Below are 21,399 nucleotides of genomic sequence, written 5' to 3'. Positions count from 1 at the left end.
TCCGGGAGCGGCCGCAGATCTCTGTGCCACTCCTCTTCAGGGCATTTACCCACTACGGTTTTTTTAACATTAGAAAGTCCCATAGAAAAAAACGCTGAGATGTTGCAGCGTTAAAACCCGCCAGCGGGCAGAAGCCCTCACCGGGACTCTTCTGTCTACAGAACAAGTACAAGGAGGACTGGAGGAAGAGCAGAGGGCAGAACTTTGAGATGAGCCTGGACAACCTGGCCATGATGTCCGCCAAGGCTTCCGGGGACCTCGCAAGCGATGTAAGTAGGACGAACACAGCCCCCGCGGTTGGATCCCCCCATAACCAGGACCATTAAATGGTCGGACATCAGCGACTGATATTCCCTGCTGCACGAAGAGATAGCTCTTGAATAGGGGGGAGAGTTTAGCTGCGCGGCTAAACCCAGAAGCACGGTGTCCCCGGGGGATGAAGGGAAGCCCTTCCGCGGGGGAACCCCTTTATCCCTGGGAAAACCCTTTTATCACTGCTGCGGGGGAAACTCTTGATCCCTGCTGAGATGAAGGGAGTCCCAGCGATGAAGGGAAGCCCTGGGGAAACCCCCTTCATCCCCCCGCAGTGCTTGCCCCATTGCTGGGGAGTTCCTCCAGCCCTGTTGAGATGAATGGATTCCCTGGGGGTTCCCTTCATCCCTGCTGGGGATTAGCAGAAGCTCACACAGGAAATTTAAAACTTGAACGAGGGATTTCAGGGCTTCTGTGGCGCTCCCTCCCTCTCGTCCCCGAACAGCAGCACATTCCTCCCGTCGCTCATCAGCGTTGTTTCAATGCTGATACAGCTCAGGACTTCTGCGCAGAAATATTGTCCGTTCACATGATTTGTCCCACAGTTAGCCACGATTTTTTTGTGCAGCTTCTGTGCATCTTTGATGCCCGTGTGAATGACCCTCAGTTGTTACCGCAGCTTTGGATGTGACTGGAGCGCAAGACCTGATATAACAGCAGAACCTGCGATGCACGTGACTCTGATGAACTGATGACGCAGCTTTGGATGTGACTGGAGTGTAAGACATGATTCCTTTATCTCACCTACAGATCAAATACAGAGAGGAATATGAGAAAAACAGAGGAAAAGCGGCAGCGACAAGCGACTCGCGGCTCCTCCATTCTATGCAAGTCGGAAAGCTGAGTAGTGAGGTGACAGAACTGCGCTGACAGCGTGTCCTCCATATTACAGGCATGCTCACCCTGCTGTCTCAGAGTCCTGAGCGGCACTTATGCCTGACAGCCATGACTGTATGTCCAGGAGTGCCTGCCGTTCAGGAGCCAGGAAAGCTGGGTGACACATGATTAGACGTCTTAAATAGCGTAAAACCGCTTATCAAACACGTTTGTTTCTCCTCTAGATCAACTACAAGAAAGGGTTCGAGGAGACAAAGTCGCAGTTTCATCTGCCGATGGACATGGTGAACATGGCGCACGCCAAGCAGGCGCAGGCCCTGGCTAGTGATCTGGACTACCGCAGGAAGCTGCATGACTACACCCTGCTGCCCGAGGACATGAAGGTCACATGGGCCAAGAAAGCCTACGACCTGCAGAGCGAGGTGAATTGGCGTCACAGCGCCCCCTGCTGCGCTGCCACATCCACAGCGCGTCAATATATGCTACACATTCTCAGCGCCGATTTCACCTCTTCAGATGAGGGGGTCAAAATGCGTCACGCGGATTTAGACACAGATTTTCCTGCAGCTCTGCGCCAAAATCTGAACGCAGCCCCATTGTCATACCGTATAGCGGGGGGCTCTAATCCTCTAACAGACTTGTGGCAGATTTGAAGAACTCTTTGATTCGGACATTTTAGTGCATCTTGTGGGCCAATATAGGCGACTCGTTGGTATTTTTTGCTAAGTTTGCGCCAACTTGTAGTTCGTGAAGGCTTCAGATTAGGTGTGAAGACAGCCTGAAGATACGCCAAACGCTTAGAGGCTCGCTCCTTTACATACATTTGGCACTCTTCACACCAACGCCACAGTATAATCTCCAGTCTGAGGGCACGTGCATGAGCAGAATGACCAACTGTCCAAAAATGGTATAGAAATAGGACCCATTTATGCGATTGGACTGATAATGCAAATAAGAAAGATGGAAAACACCTCTACGGCGCCACCTACTGGATGGCAGCATTCCTTCAAATGAAAGTGACATACCAATCATTGATAGGACTTGCTAGAAGTCACTGTGATTTGAAGGAATACTGCCATCCAATAGGTGGCGCCGTAGAGGTATTTTTCCATCTTTCTTATTTGCATAGGTTTCCCAGAGGAGCTAGCATGGCCTTATAAGTCTCCTTACTCATCTCTTAGGTGTCCCCACCCCCTTCTTGGTGCTCTCCTTGGGGAGAGACTATACCATCCCCATATCCACTCACCCCCTAGGTGTCTCCGCACACGTTTTGGGTGCTCTCCTTAAGGAGACACCACTTCTGGACTGATAGCACATGGCGTTGTGTGGCGTCCCGCACATCAGGTGACTCCGCACGACCTTCAATCACTCCGGGTGCACGTGCCCCCAGGAAATCTGCTCCTTGTTAGTTCTTCACCATTTTCAAAATCTCTGCTTGTTGTCAGTCAATGAGAAAATTCTTGTTTTTTACCAGAGCTGGAAACCTCTAGAGACCCAGTATACCAGCAGCGGGCACCTCTCTCCTGTCCTGATGGTTTGTTACAGTGTATCAGTGCAGGTCATATGTATCACAGAGCGTTGGATACATTGTAGCAGCCGTCTACGGTTGCTCATAACTTGCGACCAGAAAGCAAAACTCTTAACAGATTTGGGATTTTCGTGTTGTGGTTTTGCCGATCCGCTGCTCACAATGTGACCCCATTGCCAATCATTACATGCGACGTCTCGGTGCGACTCTGCGACCCTCATGTCACATGACCAAAGTTGCCCAGCGTCCCTAGACTAAAACCAACCAACTAGCAGGAGATGGCAGCGGCGCACGGCTTGCGTTGCAGTCTATGACGGCAGCGGCGCACGTTACCTGCGACTAAACACCTGACCGTTTTGGAGTTTCTGCAGCCGTTCTCTGGCAGCTCCGCTGGGTTGCGGGTTGCGCTGCGCAGATGTGACTCTGGGGTTCTCTCGCCTAATACTCCTGAGCAGCACTAATATACGGCTCGCGAGGGGTTAATGTAAGGAAATAAAGCCCCTCTATCTGCCCTCCCGCAGCGGCAGTACAAGTCGGATCTGATGTGGATGAAGGGGGTCGGATGGCTGACCGAGGGAAGCCTGAATGTTCAGCAAGCGAAGAAAGCCGGGGAGCTCGTCAGCGAGGTGAGGCGTCGCTAATTAACCCCTTTACTGCTGAGTGACCAATGTAACACAGCTTTCCTGAAAGCCTGAATGACAAGTCTGCAGTTGTACATGCATGCATACAGGGGCGCCCCTGAGACTGTCCCCCCAGCAGCGGGACCCCAGGGGCGGCAGCTTCTATTAAGGGCCAATAAAAAATTGTTGCCCATTACTGCTTGGGACACTATGGGGGCCACGATTATTACTGGGGCCGCTATAGGGGGCACTTTTACTACTGGGGCCCCTAATGGGGTCAATATTACAATTGGGGCCACTATTACTCTGTCACCTAAGACAAGCCTAGAGAGGTTTAAATATGTGTTGGGTATCTTGTGTTTTGGTGCTTTCAATGCGGGGGGTGGTGGGTACAGCCGGGTGTCGAGCCGTGTGGGAGGTTGGTTGTCGCCACCCGGCTTTCCCAGAGACCAGTAAAGTAATGATATTTGTTTTAACCTCTCTAGAGAAAGTATCGTCAGAAGGCGGACACCCTGAAGTTCACCAGCGTCGCCGACAGCCCGCAGATCAGACAGGCGAAGAAAAGCCAGGAGCTGCAGAGCGACGTGAGTGCCACACAGGCAGCCGAGACAGACGGCGGGGGGAGCGATCGGGTCTCATTAGGATACAACTTATGTGTGGAGGTCCCTACAAGCATAGGGAAGAGAGCAGCATGGCCACCTACCTGCACCGAGTGTATACTACTACATACTGCGTACATGCATTACTTAGGCCTCATGCCCACGGCCGTGACGGTCTCCACCAGCAGAATATCGCAGCGGGGTCCATCATGGCGCCCCCTTAAAGAACCCATACTTACCTCTCCGGATCGGCTGTACGCGCCCCGCATGGCGGGCCGGCACGCATGCGCAGTACATTGCATGACGCGCTGGCAGTAGGCAGGGACGTGTATTCACACGATACTTCCGCTGTGCTACAGTGGAAGTCTAGTGTGACGGACGACTCCATTGACTACAATAGAACCTAATAGCTGCAGCATAATGCCACAGATTTCCGCCGTGTAAAACGCAGCAGAAATCAAGCCGTGGGCCTTAGCCCTTATCCTGTACTGCTCCTGCATTCAGTATTGTACTCCAGAGCTGCACTCACTATTCTGCTGGTGGAGTCACTGTATACATACATTACTTATCCTGTACTGATCCTGAGTTACATCCTGTATTATCCTCCAGAGCTGCACTCACTATTCTGCTGGTGGAGTCACTGTGTACATACATTACTTATCCTGTACTGATCCTGAGTTACATCCTGTATTATACCCCAGAGCTGCACTCACTATTCTGCTGGTGGAGTCACTGTGTACATTACTTATCCTGTACTGATCCTGAGTTACATCCTGTATTATACTCCAGAGCTGCACTCACTATTCTGCTGGTGGAGTCACTGTGTACATACATTACTTATCCTGTACTGATCCTGAGATACATCCTGTATTATACTCCAGAGCTGCACTCACTATTCTGCTGGTGGAGTCACTGTGTACATGCATTACTTATCCTGTACTGATCCTGAGTTACATCCTGTATTATACCCCAGAGCTGCACTCACTATTCTGCTGGTGGAGTCACTGTGTACATACATTACTTATCCTGTACTGATCCTGAGTTACATCCTGTATTATACTCCAGAGCTGCACTCACTATTCTGCTGCTGGAGTCACTGTGTACATACATTACTTATCCTGTACTGGTCCTGAGTTACATCCTGTATTATACCCCAGAGCTGCACTCACTATTCTGCTGGTGGAGTCACTGTGTACATACATTACTTATCCTGTACTGATCCTGAGTTACATCCTGTAGATCTTTTTATTATAAAAGTGAAAAACATAACAATAAACAGAACATAAATATCGCTCACTTGGCATAAAAGACAAACATGAAACCAAAACAAATTATCACTTATATTAACTGTACTTTACCTTACTTCAGGACAAAGGAACAAAAGCAAAAGGTCCATCTGGTCCAAATAATACACACCGCACACTACACCAACCTGCACTCCAAAACTACACTCACTCATCCTCACCAATACATATACACTACATACTACATATAACAATATACCCACATGTAAGAAAACATCCCTAACTCACAGGATCCAGCCTGAAATCCCAAAAAGAAGAAAGAAAACGACTAATAACCGAAGCAATGATATAATAATAATAATGCAAACAACAATAACTAACAAAAGTAATAATAATAAGAAAAACCAATACCTTTTTTTTATTTTTTTATATTTTTTTTGCTATTTTTTTTTTTATTTTATTAATTTTTTTTATTTTTTTTAAATTTTTTTAATGCCCACCACCTAAAGAATAAAACCTTACATAATCCTAAACTAACCCTATATCCAGACCAAACCACCACACACCCCAAACAACCCCCTACGGTGCAGCCTGGGAGCCACGCCTGCATCCCAAGTCCGTGCTCAATGTCTATGTCCAGGACGAGCCGAGCTGCACCGCATACACAGACCCTGCCCGCCGCAGCCTGAGGGCCACGCCCGCACCAACAGTCCGTGCCCAGTGTTCATTGTCCGGGACGTGTCAAGCTACGGCTGAGGCATAAATCCCCCCCCTCCCCCCAATAAACCCCCACCCAACCTATCTATAACCCCTAGCCCTATATACAAAACAAAACATATAACCTCTCACATTACATAACTACAAACCAACACTACATATTAATACCCGAAAGCCTAAGGTTCAGTTACCTGCAGCCGTACATACCTGATCTTTGACCGAAAACAAAAACTCTACTAGTGTCACACTCAGCCCTCCACAAGGACTGGATATGATAAGCCGGGCACCGACCAAATAGAGAAAAACTATCCCTATAGTTAATCTGTCCCTACAATGTCCCTACTCCTTCCCTAAAACTTACCCTCAGAGAAACTGTCCCTACCTCTCCCTATTCTGTCCCTACAAAGACCCTAACAATAAGAAGACTGTCCCTAACGAAATACAAACCCTCTCCATAGGAGAGAGGCCTTAGTCGTGCCCAACCTCTCATAATCCAGAGAGCGCACCTTCACCAGGTCACCCAGGATGTTCCTATTCACCTCATCCACGGGGAGGATTTTCTCTTCCGTCGAAACTAGACACCGTGCGTTCCAAATGTGAAACCTGACCACTAAGCTGACTAAGAATAAAGTGCACCGGTCCCTGCCACCAAGGTCCCCGAATGCCCCATAGACCCATTCCGCATACGAGAGGCGTGCCAACCTGGGCCAACCAATGGAGGCTCCCACCCATTTGTACACCTCTGTATTAAAGGGACACTGAAGCAGGAAATGCTCCATGCTTTCCAGTACGTTGCTGCACTCCTGGCGGGGGCAACCCCTATCCACCAGAGGCCTGCTCTTCAAGTTGCCCCTTACATACAGTCTCCCGTGGAAACAGCGCCAAGTCAAGTCCCAAAACTTCAAGGGGATCCTGTCAGAATTCAATAAACGTAACCCTCCCTCCAGGTCCCGACTTGGGCAGTCCTTGAGCGCCAGGGGCTTCTGGAAATGGGTCAACAGAACCCTCTTATCGAGGAGTTTCCTCGACAGAGTTCTGATCTCCCACATCCCCAGACCCCACCGACGTATCATCTTCAGAACCACGGTAGCGTAAGCCGGAAGATGCCCGTGCGGCGTGCGAAGATCCTTCACTCGCCCTCATGTCTCCCGTTCCTGGAAGAAAGGCCGAAGCCATCCCCTACAGGAGAATACCCACGGAGGAGCCCTCTCTTGCCAGAGGTTGCCTATATTGATCTTAACAAAGGTGTTTACGAGAAACACCACGGGGTTGACCATAGATAACCCCCCTAGTCTCCTCGTGCGATATGTGACATCTCTCCAAATTAGGTTCAACCTGTTCCCCCACAACATTAGGAAGAACAGGTTGTAGACCCGGGTCCAGAGAGGCTCTGGCAAAATGCATACGCTGCCCAGGTAGATGAATAAAGGGAGCAGGTATGTTTTGATCAGGTTAACCCTTTCCCGAAGGGTCAAAGACCAGCCCTTCCACTGGGCCACCTTCTGAGTGGCACCATCGAGCCTGACCACCCAATTTTGCATGGGGTAATCTCCCCGGCCGAATTTGATGCCGAGAACTTTAGCCGAGTCCTGGGGCACTGGAAGGGTGTCCGGGAGACTAAATGTAGGATCTCCCCTTCCTAACCAGAGACTTTCGCACTTATCCCAGTTGATGCCGGACCCGGATGCTTCCGAGTAGCGATCCACCTCTGCCATCACGTACTCTGCCTCCCCCCTCGAGGACACAAAGACGGTGACGTCATCAGCGTACGCTGCCACCCTGAGGGCGGCTTCCGGCATCGCCCGATCCATCCCGACCCCCGCCATAGGCCCACCATCAATCATCCTAAGGAAAGGATCGATGGCAAACACGTACAGCAAGGGGCTCAGAGGACAACCCTGACGGACGCCAGACCCAACCTCAAATGGGTGGCCGACCCAACCGTTCACTAGCGGGAAAGTCTCAGCCCCCGCGTACAATGTCTTGAGCCAATTGACAAACCCCACTGGCAGGCCATATCTCAGAAGAACAGACCAGAGGTACTCGTGATTAACCCGATCAAACGCTTTGGCCTGATCCAAGGACAGCAGGTACCCCTCCCAGTGACCAGCCCTACCCTGCTCCACTGCCTCCCGGACACCTAGAACAGCACTAAAGGTGCTACGGCCTGGAACAGAGCAATGCTGGGCGCCCGAGAGGAGCCGGGGTGCAAACTTGACCAGCCGATTAAACAGCACTTTTTCCAGAACCTTCCTGTCCGTATTGAGAAGTGCTATGGGACGCCAGTTCTCAATACGGCTCGAGTCTTTACCCTTTGACAGAAGGATCAAAGCCGACCTCTTCATTGACTTTGGGAGAGTGTCCGAGGAAAGACACTCATTGAAAACCTCAGTCAAGAGGGGACTCAAGAGGTCCTTGAATGTCTTATAGTACTCAGATGTTAAGCCATCCGGTCCTGGCGATTTTTTGAGCGCAAGCCCATCAATCACCAGTTTAACTTCCTCTATGCTGATCTCCTCTGTCAAAACATTAAGGGAGATGTCATCCCCTGGCTCAGGAACAGCTTCAGCCAGGAAAGCCGACATCACGTCTCGATCTAGATCCCTCTTTCTCAAAAGGTGCGAGTAGAAGGATCTGATGACTTCCAGAATCCCTGATCTGGACCTGTTCAGAGATCCCGTACCGTCGATCAGTCCAGTGACAACTTTACGATTCACTGACATATTGCAGTTTCTGTAAGGGTCGGGCGAGTGGTACTTCCCGAAGTCCCTCTCAAAAACCAAAGATGCGTGCCTATTATACTGGCACCCTTTGAGCAAAGACTTCACTCTGGAGATCTCCTCGCGGCTACCTCCAGTCGAGACAAGATGCTCGAGTTTCCTCCTCAGGCCCTGATAAAGACGGTACTTACTCAGGCTCCTGAGGCTAGAGAGCTGGCAGAAGAACCTGGCCGCCCTGATCTTGAGCATCTCCCACCACTCTGACTTACTGCTACAAAGATCCAGTAATGGTACCTGGCTCTGCAGAAAATCCTCAAAGGACTGTCTTATCTCTGCTTCCTCCAGGAGTGATGAATTCAGCCTCCATAAGCCTCTACCCATCCGGGGGGTCTCTGCAACATTCAGGGAAAACAAAATCAGACAGTGGTCGGAGAATTCCACCTCAACAACAGAAACTGGTGAAGAGATGGCTTCCTCCTTCAAATAAAACCTATCTATTCTAGACCTGCACTCGCCTCTATAATAGGTGAAACCCGCGTGGCCTGGGGTGTGCCGGATGTGGACATCCACCAGGCGAGCTTCGCTAGCTATGCTATTAAGCGCGACGCTATCATAAGTCAGCTTGCCTAGGGAGCCTCCCCTGTCACGGGTCCTCGTGACTGCGTTAAAGTCACCCCCAAAGATCACCTGCCGACTGGTAAAAAGGTACGGCTTGATCCTCATAAAGAGATCTTTGCGGTCCCGCTTGGTTTGGGGACCGTAGATGTTGATTAGCCGAAGCTCTTGTCCCTTCATGAGAACATCCAGGATCAGGCACCTCCCTATTTCTAACTCAATAACCCGTCGGCATTCAACCGCTGCGGTAAAAAGTACCGCCACTCCGCTTTATGGCTTGGCCGCAAGAGACCAGTAAGATGGACCAGACCTCCATTTCCTCCTTGCCTTATGCACAGCTGCCAAATTTGGCAGCCTGGTCTCTTGCAAAAACAAAATGTTGGCTTCAACGCGGCCAAGAAAATCAAAGGCCGCAAATCTAGCCATATCAGATTTAATGCTGGCAACATTAATGGATGCCAGCGTCAACGGAGCGGGTGCCGCCATCATTGGTGATTGCGTTAGATGGCTTTCTTCTTCCCACCCCCCTTCTCTTCCGGGTCTGAGGATGACCCCTTGCCACGTTTCTTGGACACTGAAAGGTCCATGGCAAGGGGCTCCTCGACTTCGTCCTCCTTGCCACTGGGCTCTGGGCCAGCCCTCCCCCTGGAGGTCACCAAACCCCCACAAGAGGAAGGCTCAGCACCCCCTGTAGGCCCCACGCTTGTCCTAGGCACCTCTCCCTCTGCCTCCTCCGAGGACGAGAGAGCTTGGTACCTGTTGGAGAGCCCAACAAGAGGAGAGTTTGGATTGCCTTCCTGCACCTGGCCCGTTGCAGGGGAAGATTTCCCTTCCCTTTTTTTCATTTTCTTGGAGCCCTGCTTACGCTTTTTCTTCTGCCACTAATCCTTGCCCTCACCCACACTTTCATAGTGGGAAGAATGTGAATAAGTGGCATCCTCTTCCCTTTGGATCCTCCTGACCTCCTCATCCAGCTCCCTGTCCCCTGGAGCCTCAGCCACATGTTTTGCGTCCGGAGCAGGGGCCAGCATTGACCCACCTGCCACCTGGGTTTCCACCAGCTCCCTGCCCCTTCCGCGTTTCTCTTGGCGCCTTAGCTTGGCTGCCCCAGCATGTTTGTTCTTCCTTGGCTCCTGGGCTCCATCGCCTCTGCTGGTCCCCTCCCCTGCAGAAGCAACCTCATGGCTCTCCTCCGCTGGGGCCCTGACCGCATTGGCAAAAGAGCGCGGACAGCGACTGAATGGGTGACCGAGGTCACCACACAGGTGACACCTAATCTCTGTACAAGATGCCGCAAGATGACCTACCTCGCCACACAGAGCGCACTTGATGACGTTACAGGCTGCACTCAAATGTGTGGGGTCGCCGCACTTGTGACAGAGATTCGGCTGCCCCTGTTAGAAGGCCAAGATACGATCCCTGCCAAGGAAGGCCGCGGATGGTATGTGGGCCACCGAATTCCCTGAACGCTTAAGTTTCACCATAAACGTCCAGGCTCCGGACCAGATGCCGTGTTCGTCCCGGTTCTTATTGGGCATATCCACCACCTCTCCGTACCGACTTATCCAAGTCATGATATCGTAACAAGAGAGGGACTTGTTACAAGTCAAAATGGTCACTCTCTTGACTCCAGTCTGGCGGGTTACCACTTGTGCAGCGAAACCGCGCCAGCCGGGCTCGTCCTTCATCAACTCGTAGTTCCCCCAAAAGAGCTCGAGGCCCTCTGGGCGAACAAAGCTGATGTCGAACTCAGACGTGCCGTAAGGATGGATCAGGGCATAGATGTCATTTGCCCTGAAACCCATCTTCAGCAGAAGCTCCACCACCTTACTCCTGGATGGGCACGCGTCATTGCCTCTCCACTGAAGACGGGCGACATTCCTACGGCCAATGTCCTGCCCGGTTGTCGGCAGGGACCAAACAGTCTCCCCCCTTTGTTCTCGGAAGGCACCAAGACCATGTCTCTCCACCCAGAGAGACAAATCCACAACTCTGCCCCCTACATTCATCGAGCTCTCCCCCCTCCTCAAGGCCTCCAGGAGGCGCCGTTGCAAAATGCCGTCCCCAGAGCCCAAAGACAAGGAGGACGCCTCTCCCCTCCCTCCAGCGGCGACACTGGCATAACTTCTACCAGATGTTGTCGCCGCTGGAGGGGTGACTGGATCCTGACCCACCCACTGACTACCCTCCGAAGCCCCACCCTCCCGTACAAAAGGTGGCATACTAGCTGGGGAACCTCTACTCTCTTCCTCTGGCTGCGAGTCATCTTGCGCTCCTCCAGGGGAGTCAGGGTGACGTTGCTGCCACTCTGACCAGATGCTCTCCCCTCCTGGGGTGCAGTCCTCCCTCCCCCCGACCGAAGCCGGAGGGAGGAGGTCTGGGACTCCATGGCTGGAGCAAGCCCAGCACCTGTAGACTTTGCAGGGTAGGTTTTTCTCCAACTGGTGACCACACCCTGGTTCCTGCAGAGCTCTCACACACCCAACCTTCTCCAGAGCTGCACTCACTATTCTGCTGGTGGAGTCACTGTGTACATACATTACTTATCCTGTACTGATCCTGAGTTACATCCTGTATTATACTCCAGAGCTGCACTCACTATTCTGCTGGTGGAGTCACTGTGTACATACATTACTTATCCTATGCTGATCCTGAGTTACATCCTGTATTATACTCCAGAGCTGCACTCACTATTCTGCTGGTGGAGTCACTGTGTACATACATTACTTATCCTGTATTAATCCTGAGTTACATCCTGTATTATACCCCAGAGCTGCACTCACTATTCTGCTGGTGGAGTCACTGTGTACATACATTACTTATCCTGTATTAATCCTGAGTTACATCCTGTATTATACCCCAGAGCTGCACTCACTATTCTGCAATCTCTAATATTCTTCTGGTTCTTTGATGCAGATTGCGTATAAGTCCGGCAGGGAGGATCTCCTCCATCACTACACGTTACACAATGATGATCCGGTCTTCATACAAGCTCGAATCAACGCTGCCAACCTGAGTGAGGTGAGATGATGGTACTGCAGACAGTCGGGGAGCAGCTGCTCACCTGCCGGCACCTGGATAGTGGAGATGAGGTGACCGCTGACCAAGCAAAGAGGGGGGCAATTACTGAGATGTGTGGCAGCCAGCGCCCTGTATGTACGAGGGGTAGTGCGTCACGTCCACTCATCTGTCTGTCGAATCACCCCTTTATTAGACCCCCGGTGCTCTCATGATTGGCGCTTCCCTGTACGGTAATTCTCCCCGTGACCCCCGCGTGCAGCATAAAATCATGTGACAAGTTTTCCGCTGATGGAAGATCCAGCGATCGGAGCGACTTCCAGCGAGGCCGGTCATCGGTGCTGGACTAGCCGGGGTCTCACTGCCAACCACGGAGGGTTTTCTCGCGTAACGATGTGGAGAGTATACAGAGAATAGCGCGATCAAGGAAAACATCCAGCGAAAGGGGATCCTGTGGACGGAAACAACTCCTCACTGAAAGGGGTCGGAGGAGGATGTCAGGAATCGTTCTGACCAACAGGCTGCACAGTCAGCTGAATACAACGCTGGAGCTCCAACTAACGTGTCCGAACGCACAACTCGCCATTCCTCCTCACGGATGGTATAACAGCAGGCGACCAGTTCCAGCGTCATTGTGTCTAAGAGAAACGGAAAGACTCCAGCGGGCAAAAGAGCGCAAAACTTGTATCACTGAGCAGCGGAGAAACATCTCCTGGTCAGATGGAGACAGATTTATGTTGCTGATGGGAGGTCAGAATTTGGTGCAAGCAGCATGAATCGCTGACCCCTTCCTGTCAGCCGGTCAGAACATGTCAGCACCGCCATCTAATCTGCGGGAACTACAAGAAGCTTCCTGTCCACAGGGGCCGGTATTCCTTCAGAACCATTTAATCACTAGGTGGAATCTACACCCCGAGGATCTGCTGAAGGCCAGAGGAGCCACCGCTACTAGATGTGGTGCTATAAAGGGGTCGGTCAGGGGATGTTTCTCTAGAGGTCAGAGCTGATACTAAACCCCAAATCCTCTATATCAGGGGAGTCAAACTCATTTCCCGGAGGACGACATCCGTGTGATGGTTGCCATTTATAAGGGCTCATTCACACGTTTATATTTGCGCTCAATATTCCACATAATCTCCATGGATCTGCGTTCGGGGATTTAGATCTGCGCTTATCACATCTGTTTTGGCCAGGATAACAGACCCCAATTGTCCATTAAAGTCAACGGGCTTGAGTAAATACACAGCTGGTATTACACGGATCAAAACCCCATGCGCCCGTGTAAATGAGCCCTAAATGTAACATGGAGCTCTATGCACTATGATGGTTTCTCCCCTTCCACCTCTCCCTCCCCTAGGGCTAGGGTGCCCGGTTAGGGCTGGCAGAGCTGTGCCACCACCTGTGATGTGCGGTGTGGAGGTGCCCCGAAGCTCAGAATCCAAGATGGCACCCGCTCCCTGTGCTGGCACCGCCCCCTCTGCCAAGCGCTGGTTGGTTCCTCCAAGGATAGTGGAGAGCCAGCCTTTCTGCATCCGGACCCGTAGAAGGCCACATAACATCACATGGCGGGCCTTGAGCTTGACACGTGTGCTCTCATGGACATGAACTGTATCATTCTGTCTGTCTGCAGCCACCACTAGGGGGCGCTCACTATAGCCTGATCTACGCAGCCTCCGTGGGAGGGAATAATCCCTACATGTATTTGGAATAACTTCTGCTTTACTTCTTTCTTCTCCATCTTATTATCTCTGCAGAAACTATACAAGAGCAGCTGGGAGAAGCAGAAGGAGAAAGGGTTTGAGCTGAGCTTGGATTCGTTGTCCATCCTCACCGCCAAAGCCAAACGTGACCTCGCCAGCGACGTGAGTAGCCAACAGCGCTGTCCGTAGACCCAGGAATGGTTCCGAACCTGCAGGATCAGATGATACTTTATAAATATGTCATCGCCCTTAATATGCAGCGCAGCCCCCACCTTCTGAACAACAAAGAGGGACAGCTGTAGCGCGCCGCAAATTAGTATGACAGGCCACACCCTTTTTACACAAAGTCACGCCTCTGTATCCCATGAAAGTGCCCTTCAGTGACGCCCTCACAATAATAGTGACTCCTATAGTAGTCCCAGTAATAATAATGACCCCCATACTGGTCCCAGTATTAATAGTACCCCACTAGCAATAGTAACCCACTTAATGGTCCTAGTAGTATTAGTGACCCTTCTAGCGGCCCCAGTACTAATAGTAACCCCCCAATAGTAGTCTCAGTAGTAATAGTGACCCACTTGATGGTCCCAGTAGTAATAGGGACCCCTCTAGTTGCTTCAGTAGTAATAGTGTCTCCCATTAGTAGCCACAGTCTTAATAGTGACCCCCCCCATAGTGGTCCCAGTAGTAATAATGACCCGCAGAGTGGCCAATAGTAATAGTGAGCCCCATAGTGGTTCTAGTGGTAATAGGGACCCCCCCATAGTGGCCCCAGTAGTAATAATGACCCCCAATAGTGGCCCCAGTAGTAATAGTGACCTCCATAGTGGCCCCAGTAGTAATAGTGACCTCACCATAGTGGCCCCAGTAGTAATAGTGATCCCAATAGTGGCCTCAGTAGTAATAGTGACCCCCAATAGTGGCCTCAGTAGTAATAGTGACCCCCAATAGTGGCCCCAGTAGTAATAGTGATCCCAATAGTGGCCCCAGTAGTAATAGTGATCCCAATAGTGGCCTCAGTAGTAATAGTGACCCCCAATAGTGGCCCCAGTAGTAATAGTGATCCCAATAGTGGCCTCAGTAGTAATAGTGACCCCCAATAGTGGCCTCAGTAGTAATAGTGACCCCCAATAGTGGCCCCAGTAGTAATAGTGATCCCAATAGTGGCCCCAGTACACCAGTAGTAAATAAGAGAAAGCAACCTTTTCCACCGATGTAGTCACGTTTAACCCAACTGCGATAATCTTCTGCAACAAGTAATCTTATCTGAAGTCATCGAAAAGCTATTGTTCTCCTACTTTCAATCCCCCTCTATCGCGATCTTTGGACCCCCATAACTCTTTTGTTATTTAGCGGTTTACTGCACGGTGCGGGGGCTTGTGTTTTGCGGGGCGTCCTGTAGTTTTTATTGCTTTATTTTGGGGTGTATATGGGTTTTTGATCACTTTTTATTACATTTTGTCCTGTAGACCGGGTCTGGGATTGTATGTTTTTTCACCATGCAGGATTAATATTGTCATATTTTAATAATCTGGACTTTTACGGACGTAGTGATACCAATTTTTACATTAATTTTTTTCATTTTTTTATGCAAGAACTGGGAAGAATTAAAAGAAAAAGCTTGTATCTAATTTGCTTTAATAATTAAAACCTCTTTATTTTACTTCTCAAAGGGAATTTGATCTTGCAATTGTTTGATTGTTTATACAGTATACTGCAATACCCGTAGTATTGCAGTATACTGTATTCAGACATGCAGTCTACGTGCCACAGGCGGGCCTTAACCCCACAGCAGTTTAGAACAAGTTCTGTTCGTTCTGTGCGAAAAGGACATTACAGTTTTGAGTGAACAGATCTTGTTCTGTTTTGATCGGCTGTAGCTCCGGTTCTATCAGGTCTTTCAACATGTCTTCGATGTAATTTTAAAGCTAAGATTCCCAAAAGCGTGGCCATAGCCCCTAGAGAACCGGAGGTACAGCCATCTGAAGTGGGGTTGGGAATAATGAATTCACAACTGTCACTTCAGTCAGTGTGTGCAGAGCAGAGAGGGAGGGGGAGGGGAGACCAGCGGCAGAGAGGATCTGTGATTCTCCTATCTCTCCCTCTGTCCCAGGGGAGGGGGGACATGAATTTTTGATTATGTTGTCAACCTCCATTAACCCCTTAGTGACGGCCCCATAGTGTTTTTATGTCCAGCTATTGCAGGATGTGTATGAAGGGAGATAGTGTTGGCGTCAGCTGTTTATTACAGCTGACACCCGCGGGCAATAGCCCGGGGGAGCCGTGCAGGTGTCATGGCAGCCGGGGGCCTTCTGAATGGCTCCAGGGCTGGCTTAGCAAACTGCCTTTCAAGCCGTCCCCGTGGGGTGGCTTGATAGACTACCTGTCAAAAAGCAGTATGACGTAATGCTATAGCATTACGTCATACTGCAGGAGCGATCAAAGCATCGCTGGTTGTGGTCCTCTAGGGAGACTGAAAGAAAGTATAAAAATAAGATCAATAACGTTTTACTAATTATTAAAAAAAGTAATAAAAGTTTAAAAAACCCTCCTTTTGCCATATTTGCACTAAAAAAAATCAAAATAATAAACCAAAAATACGTGTTGTGTATCGCTGCATCTGTAAAAGTCTGATCTATCACGGTAGTAAGGAGCTATGATTTTTTAAAAGGAAGGAGGAATAAATGAAAATGGGGAAAAAAAACAAAAAAGCTCCATCACTAAGGGGTTAATCAGAGATCATACTTGTTCTCTGATTGTCACATATGGGGTTTTCACCATAAAAGGAGTGTAATGGAGGACTGTCTCATGTCATCCGTCCTCTGTAACATCTCACTCCGCAGATGCTGCAGTCATTGCTGACCATGGTAGCTAAGCTTAAAAAAAAAGAAAAAAAGAAAATTAAGACCTTTTTCCCCTTTTAAATATTGAAAAAATATTCGTATCCCCCATCCAGAGGAGCTCAGACTATAAAATACTACATTATTTATCCTCACAGTAAATAAACAAAACCCAAAATAGCTGGTTTCTGATCTTCTCACTTCCCCAAAACAGGAATTAAAAATTTGTTAAAAAGTTGCATAAAACTGAGAATGGTGCCAATAAGAGCTACGAGCTGTCCCCCAATCAGCAGGCCGGATGTGGCTGCCGTCCTTCCTGTAAGAGCAGTGAGACTGTGGAACTCCCTGCCTGAGGACGTGGTGATGGCAAAATCCATAGAGGAGTTTAAAAGGGGACTTGATGTCTTTCTGGAGAGGAAGGATATTACAGGATATAAATATTAGGTTAAGTGTCAATCCTGGTATACAGGCAGGTAGGAACTATTAGGGGTTGGTCCAGGGAACAGTCTGATTGCCATTAGGGAGTCGGGAAGGAATTTTTTCCCCAAAAGAGCCAATTGACTTCTGGCCTTGGGGTTTTTTGCCATCCTTTGGATCAACACAGTAGGATAGACAGGCTGGACTAGATGGACAATGTCTTCATTCAGCCTTACATACTATGTTACTATGTTACTATGTATGTCCTGGAATTTGGCGCCACACAATAAACATGTTACAACATAATGAAACCTCTATAGATTTGGTGTTCTAATAATCGTACCGACTCGTAGAATAAAGGTAACCTGATATTTATACCGCACTGCGAACGCCATAAGAATAAATCGCACAAAATAGCGGTGAAATAAAAGTCCTTTAATACATTAGATGGTCCCTATAAACCCTTGAACTCGTCCCGCACAAGACAAGATGCCGTGCCGCTACAGCGGCGGGAAAATACAAACGTTATGGCCACTGGAACCCAAATGGGGAAACGATTTACTGGCTCTGAGGGCTTAGGTCACTAAAGGGTTAAAAATACACCTAAAGCGACCGAGTTCTGCGCCAAAAATATTTACATGAGACATAAATTCAAAATCTACAATAAAAAGTGACAATTTCTGGAGGGATTTTCCAATTTTAATGTGACTGTTGGGGGGTTAATAGACAAGCAGTCCTGGCACCCCGACAACACCGCAGCACCCCAACAACACCACGGCACCCAACAACACCACGGCACCCGACAACACCGCGGCACCCGACAACACCGCGGCACCCCGACAACACCGCGGCACCCCGACAACACCACGGCACCCGACAACACCACGGCACCCGACAACACCACGGCACCCGACAACACCGCGGCACCCGACAACACCGCGGCACCCCGACAACACTGCGGCACCCCAACAACACTGCGGCACCCGACAACACTGCTGCACTCCGACAACACCGCGGCACCCGACAACACCGCGGCACCCCGACAACACCGCGGCACCCCAACAACACTGCGGCACCCGACAACACTGCTGCACTCCGACAACACCGTGGTACCCCGACAACACCGCGGCACCCCGACAACACTGCGGCACCCCGACAACACTGCGGCACCCCGACAACACTGCGGCACCCCGACAACACTGCGGCACCCGACAACACTGCTGCACTCCGACAACACCGTGGTACCCCGACAACACCGCGGCACCCCGACAACACCGCGGCACCCGACAACACCGCGGCACCCGACAACACCGCGGCACCCCGACAACACCGCGGCACCCCGACAACACCGCGGCACCCGACAACACGGCGGCACCCCGACAACACCGCGGCACCCCGACAACACCCTGCAATGTCATTTCGTTCTTCTAGAATCTAATTGGGCCATTTAATGATGCTGTTGGAGTTCATGTGACTCTAGAGCCCCTCATGGGTTGGGGGACCCCTCAGTCTTGCCTGGTGGTCATGTCCTATCTGGGGTCTTCTGTTTTCTTCTCCTGGGACCCTCTGACTTCTAACATACCGCTTATATGTCTCCTCCACAGATCAAGTACAAGGAGGGCTACGAGAAGACGAAGGGGAAGATGATCGGAGTCCAACGTGCCGAAGAAGATTCCAAAATTTCCCACTCCCTCCAGATGACCAAAATGCAGAGCGGTCTGGAGTACAAGAAGGGATTCGAGGACATGAAGTCCCGCTATCACGTGTCCATGGACATGTTGGACATGGCGCACGCCACCATGGCACAAGCCTTGGCCACCGAACAAGGTTACAGGACGATCCTCCATCAGTACAGCGCCCTGCCAACGGACATGAAGATCCAATGGGCAAAGAAGGCCTACGACCTACAGAGTGATGTAGGTACAACAGGGTGGCGCGGTCAGTCGCCCGCGGACTGTGCAAGCAGGAGGTCAACCGTCTTTATCTGTTCCTCTCCAGAACCAATACAGATCGGATCTGAAGTGGATGAGGGGGGTCGGCTGGATCACCGCGGGGTCACTGGATGTGCTGCAGGCAAAGAAAGCGGTGGAGCTGATCAGTGAGGTCAGTCCGGTGGGGGCCGGGACCTTTAACTCGCGGTCATAAAGGGGAAAATGCTACAATGAGGGAAATCTATCCGTATCGCTACAGGAAATGGCACAGATGTGACATCATGTATTTGGCGCATCTCGCCGGGCGCTGGACGCTTTTCCTTATGTTGCCTTGTGGTTGCTTTTTGCTTTACACCAATAGAAGTGCCTAAAAGTGCTGCATGTCTGCGATTTGGCGCCATTTATGACTTCTTTTAATCACGCCAACAGCAAGCAGAGGTCTTGAAAATAGTGAGGGATCGAAACACAAATTGCAGGACTTAATGACTTTATTACGGCTCGATGAAACTTTGTCGCCATCAGACTGTGCGGACGGTAATTGCGGTTTCCTTTTTTTTTCACAATTCACAGAGGTCGTACCGGCAGCTGCCGTCGGCGCTCAGCTTTACCAGCGTCCAGGATTCACCGGAGATGATTCAGGCCAAGATTAGCTACAACCAGGCTGTGGATGTAAGTGTGACTGCTGCTCTGGCTGTAACTAGAGGACGGGGCGAAACAGTATGAAGGAGCTCCCACAATGCACTGCATCCTGCAGCAGGACTTGTGAATGCAGCTTCAGCTGTGACTGGAGTATAAAAACCAGTAACACAATGAATGTATTAGCGGCCTGAGATGTTACTGACTGTGACTCCCCCTCGATCTCCACAGAGTAAATACAAAGAGCAGGGGGAGAACATAAAGCACCGGTACACCGCCACCGCCGAGCTGCCGCAACTCCTCCAGGCCAAGCTCAATGCCCTGAACATCAGTGAGGTGGGTACAACACGGGCACCATGTATGCCAGCTAGCTGCATGTGACTGACAGCTCGACATGTGTGCAGCTCATGCAAGAACAACTGTCAATCATTGTATGTGGGCAGCGGAAGCAGGACTCATAGGCATTTTCCAGGAGTAGGCGGAGTCAGTGATCCTCACAGGCGGTCTCTAAGAGTAGGTGGAGTCAGTGATCCTCACAGGCGGTCTCTAAGTGTAGGCGGAGTCAGTGATCCTCACAGGCGGTCTCTAAGAGTAGGCGGAGTGATCCTCACAGGCGGTCTCTAAGAGTAGGCAGAGTCAGTGATCCTCATAGGCATTCTCTAGGAGTAGGCGGAGTCAGTAATCCTCCCAGCCATTCTGTGAGAGTATGCGGAGTCAGTAATCCTCACAGGCTTTCGGTAAGAGTAGGCAGAGTCAGTAATCAAGGCTTTCTCTAAGAGTAGGCGGGGTCAATAATCCTCACAGGCTTTCTCTAGAAGTAGGCGGAGTTAGTAATCTTCATTGGCTTTCTGTAAGAGAAGGCGGAGTCAGTAATCCTCACAGGCTTTCGGTAAGAGTAGGCAGAGTCAGTAATCAAGGCTTTCTCTAAGAGTAGGCAGAGTCAGTAATCCTCACATTCTGTAAGAGTGGGCGGGGTCAGTAATCCTCACAGGCTTTCTCTAGGAGTAGGCGGAGTCAATAATCCTCACAGGCGTTCTGTAAGAGTAGGCGGAGTCAGTAATCCTCGCAGGCTTTCTCTGGGAGTAGGCGGAGTCAGTAATCCTCACAGGCTTTCTCTAGGAGTAGGCGGAGTCAGTAATCCTCACAGGCGTTATGTAAAAGTAGGCGGAGTCAGTGATCCTCACAGGCTTTCTGTAATTGTAGGCGGAGTTAGTAATCCCCACAGGCTTTCTGTAAGAGTAGGCGGAGTCAGTAATCCTCACAGGCTTTCTCTAGGAGTAGGCGGAGTCAATAATCCTCACAGGCGTTCTGTAAGAGTAGGCGGAGTCAGTAATCCTCGCAGGCTTTCTCTGGGAGTAGGCGGAGTCAGTAATCCTCACAGGCTTTCTCTAGGAGTAGGCGGAGTCAGTAATCCTCACAGGCGTTATGTAAAAGTAGGCGGAGTCAGTGATCCTCACAGGCTTTCTGTAATTGTAGGCGGAGTTAGTAATCCCCACAGGCTTTCTGTAAGAGTAGGTGGAGTCAGTAATCCTCACAGGCGTTATGTAAGAGTAGGTGGAGTCAGCAATCCTCACAGGCTTTCTCTAGGAGTAGGTGGAGTCAGTAATCCTCACAGGCATTCTGTATCGGATATTTTTGATCCCCACAAACAGTTCTGTGAGGGTT

General features: G+C 50.4%; 1 protein-coding gene across 1 annotated transcript in view; it reads left to right on the top strand.

Annotated features, from left to right (window-relative positions):
* Nucleotides 1–21,399, top strand: part of NRAP (nebulin related anchoring protein) — a 121,746-nt gene that overhangs the window by 58,818 nt on the left and 41,529 nt on the right. Inside the window, exons 17-27 of the mRNA XM_066601467.1 lie at nucleotides 162–269; nucleotides 1,063–1,164; nucleotides 1,374–1,571; nucleotides 3,199–3,303; nucleotides 3,783–3,881; nucleotides 12,109–12,213; nucleotides 13,965–14,072; nucleotides 18,772–19,083; nucleotides 19,166–19,270; nucleotides 19,669–19,767; nucleotides 19,966–20,070. Of these exons, the coding sequence (XP_066457564.1) occupies nucleotides 162–269; nucleotides 1,063–1,164; nucleotides 1,374–1,571; nucleotides 3,199–3,303; nucleotides 3,783–3,881; nucleotides 12,109–12,213; nucleotides 13,965–14,072; nucleotides 18,772–19,083; nucleotides 19,166–19,270; nucleotides 19,669–19,767; nucleotides 19,966–20,070 (1,446 nt within the window). The remainder of the gene's footprint in view (nucleotides 1–161; nucleotides 270–1,062; nucleotides 1,165–1,373; nucleotides 1,572–3,198; nucleotides 3,304–3,782; nucleotides 3,882–12,108; nucleotides 12,214–13,964; nucleotides 14,073–18,771; nucleotides 19,084–19,165; nucleotides 19,271–19,668; nucleotides 19,768–19,965; nucleotides 20,071–21,399) is intronic.

This window comes from Eleutherodactylus coqui, chromosome 4 (assembly GCF_035609145.1).
Source record: "Eleutherodactylus coqui strain aEleCoq1 chromosome 4, aEleCoq1.hap1, whole genome shotgun sequence".
NCBI classification, from domain to species: domain Eukaryota; kingdom Metazoa; phylum Chordata; class Amphibia; order Anura; family Eleutherodactylidae; genus Eleutherodactylus; species Eleutherodactylus coqui.
Note: the sequence above shows the minus strand (reverse complement) of the source record. Positions and strands in the feature narration are given on the sequence as shown.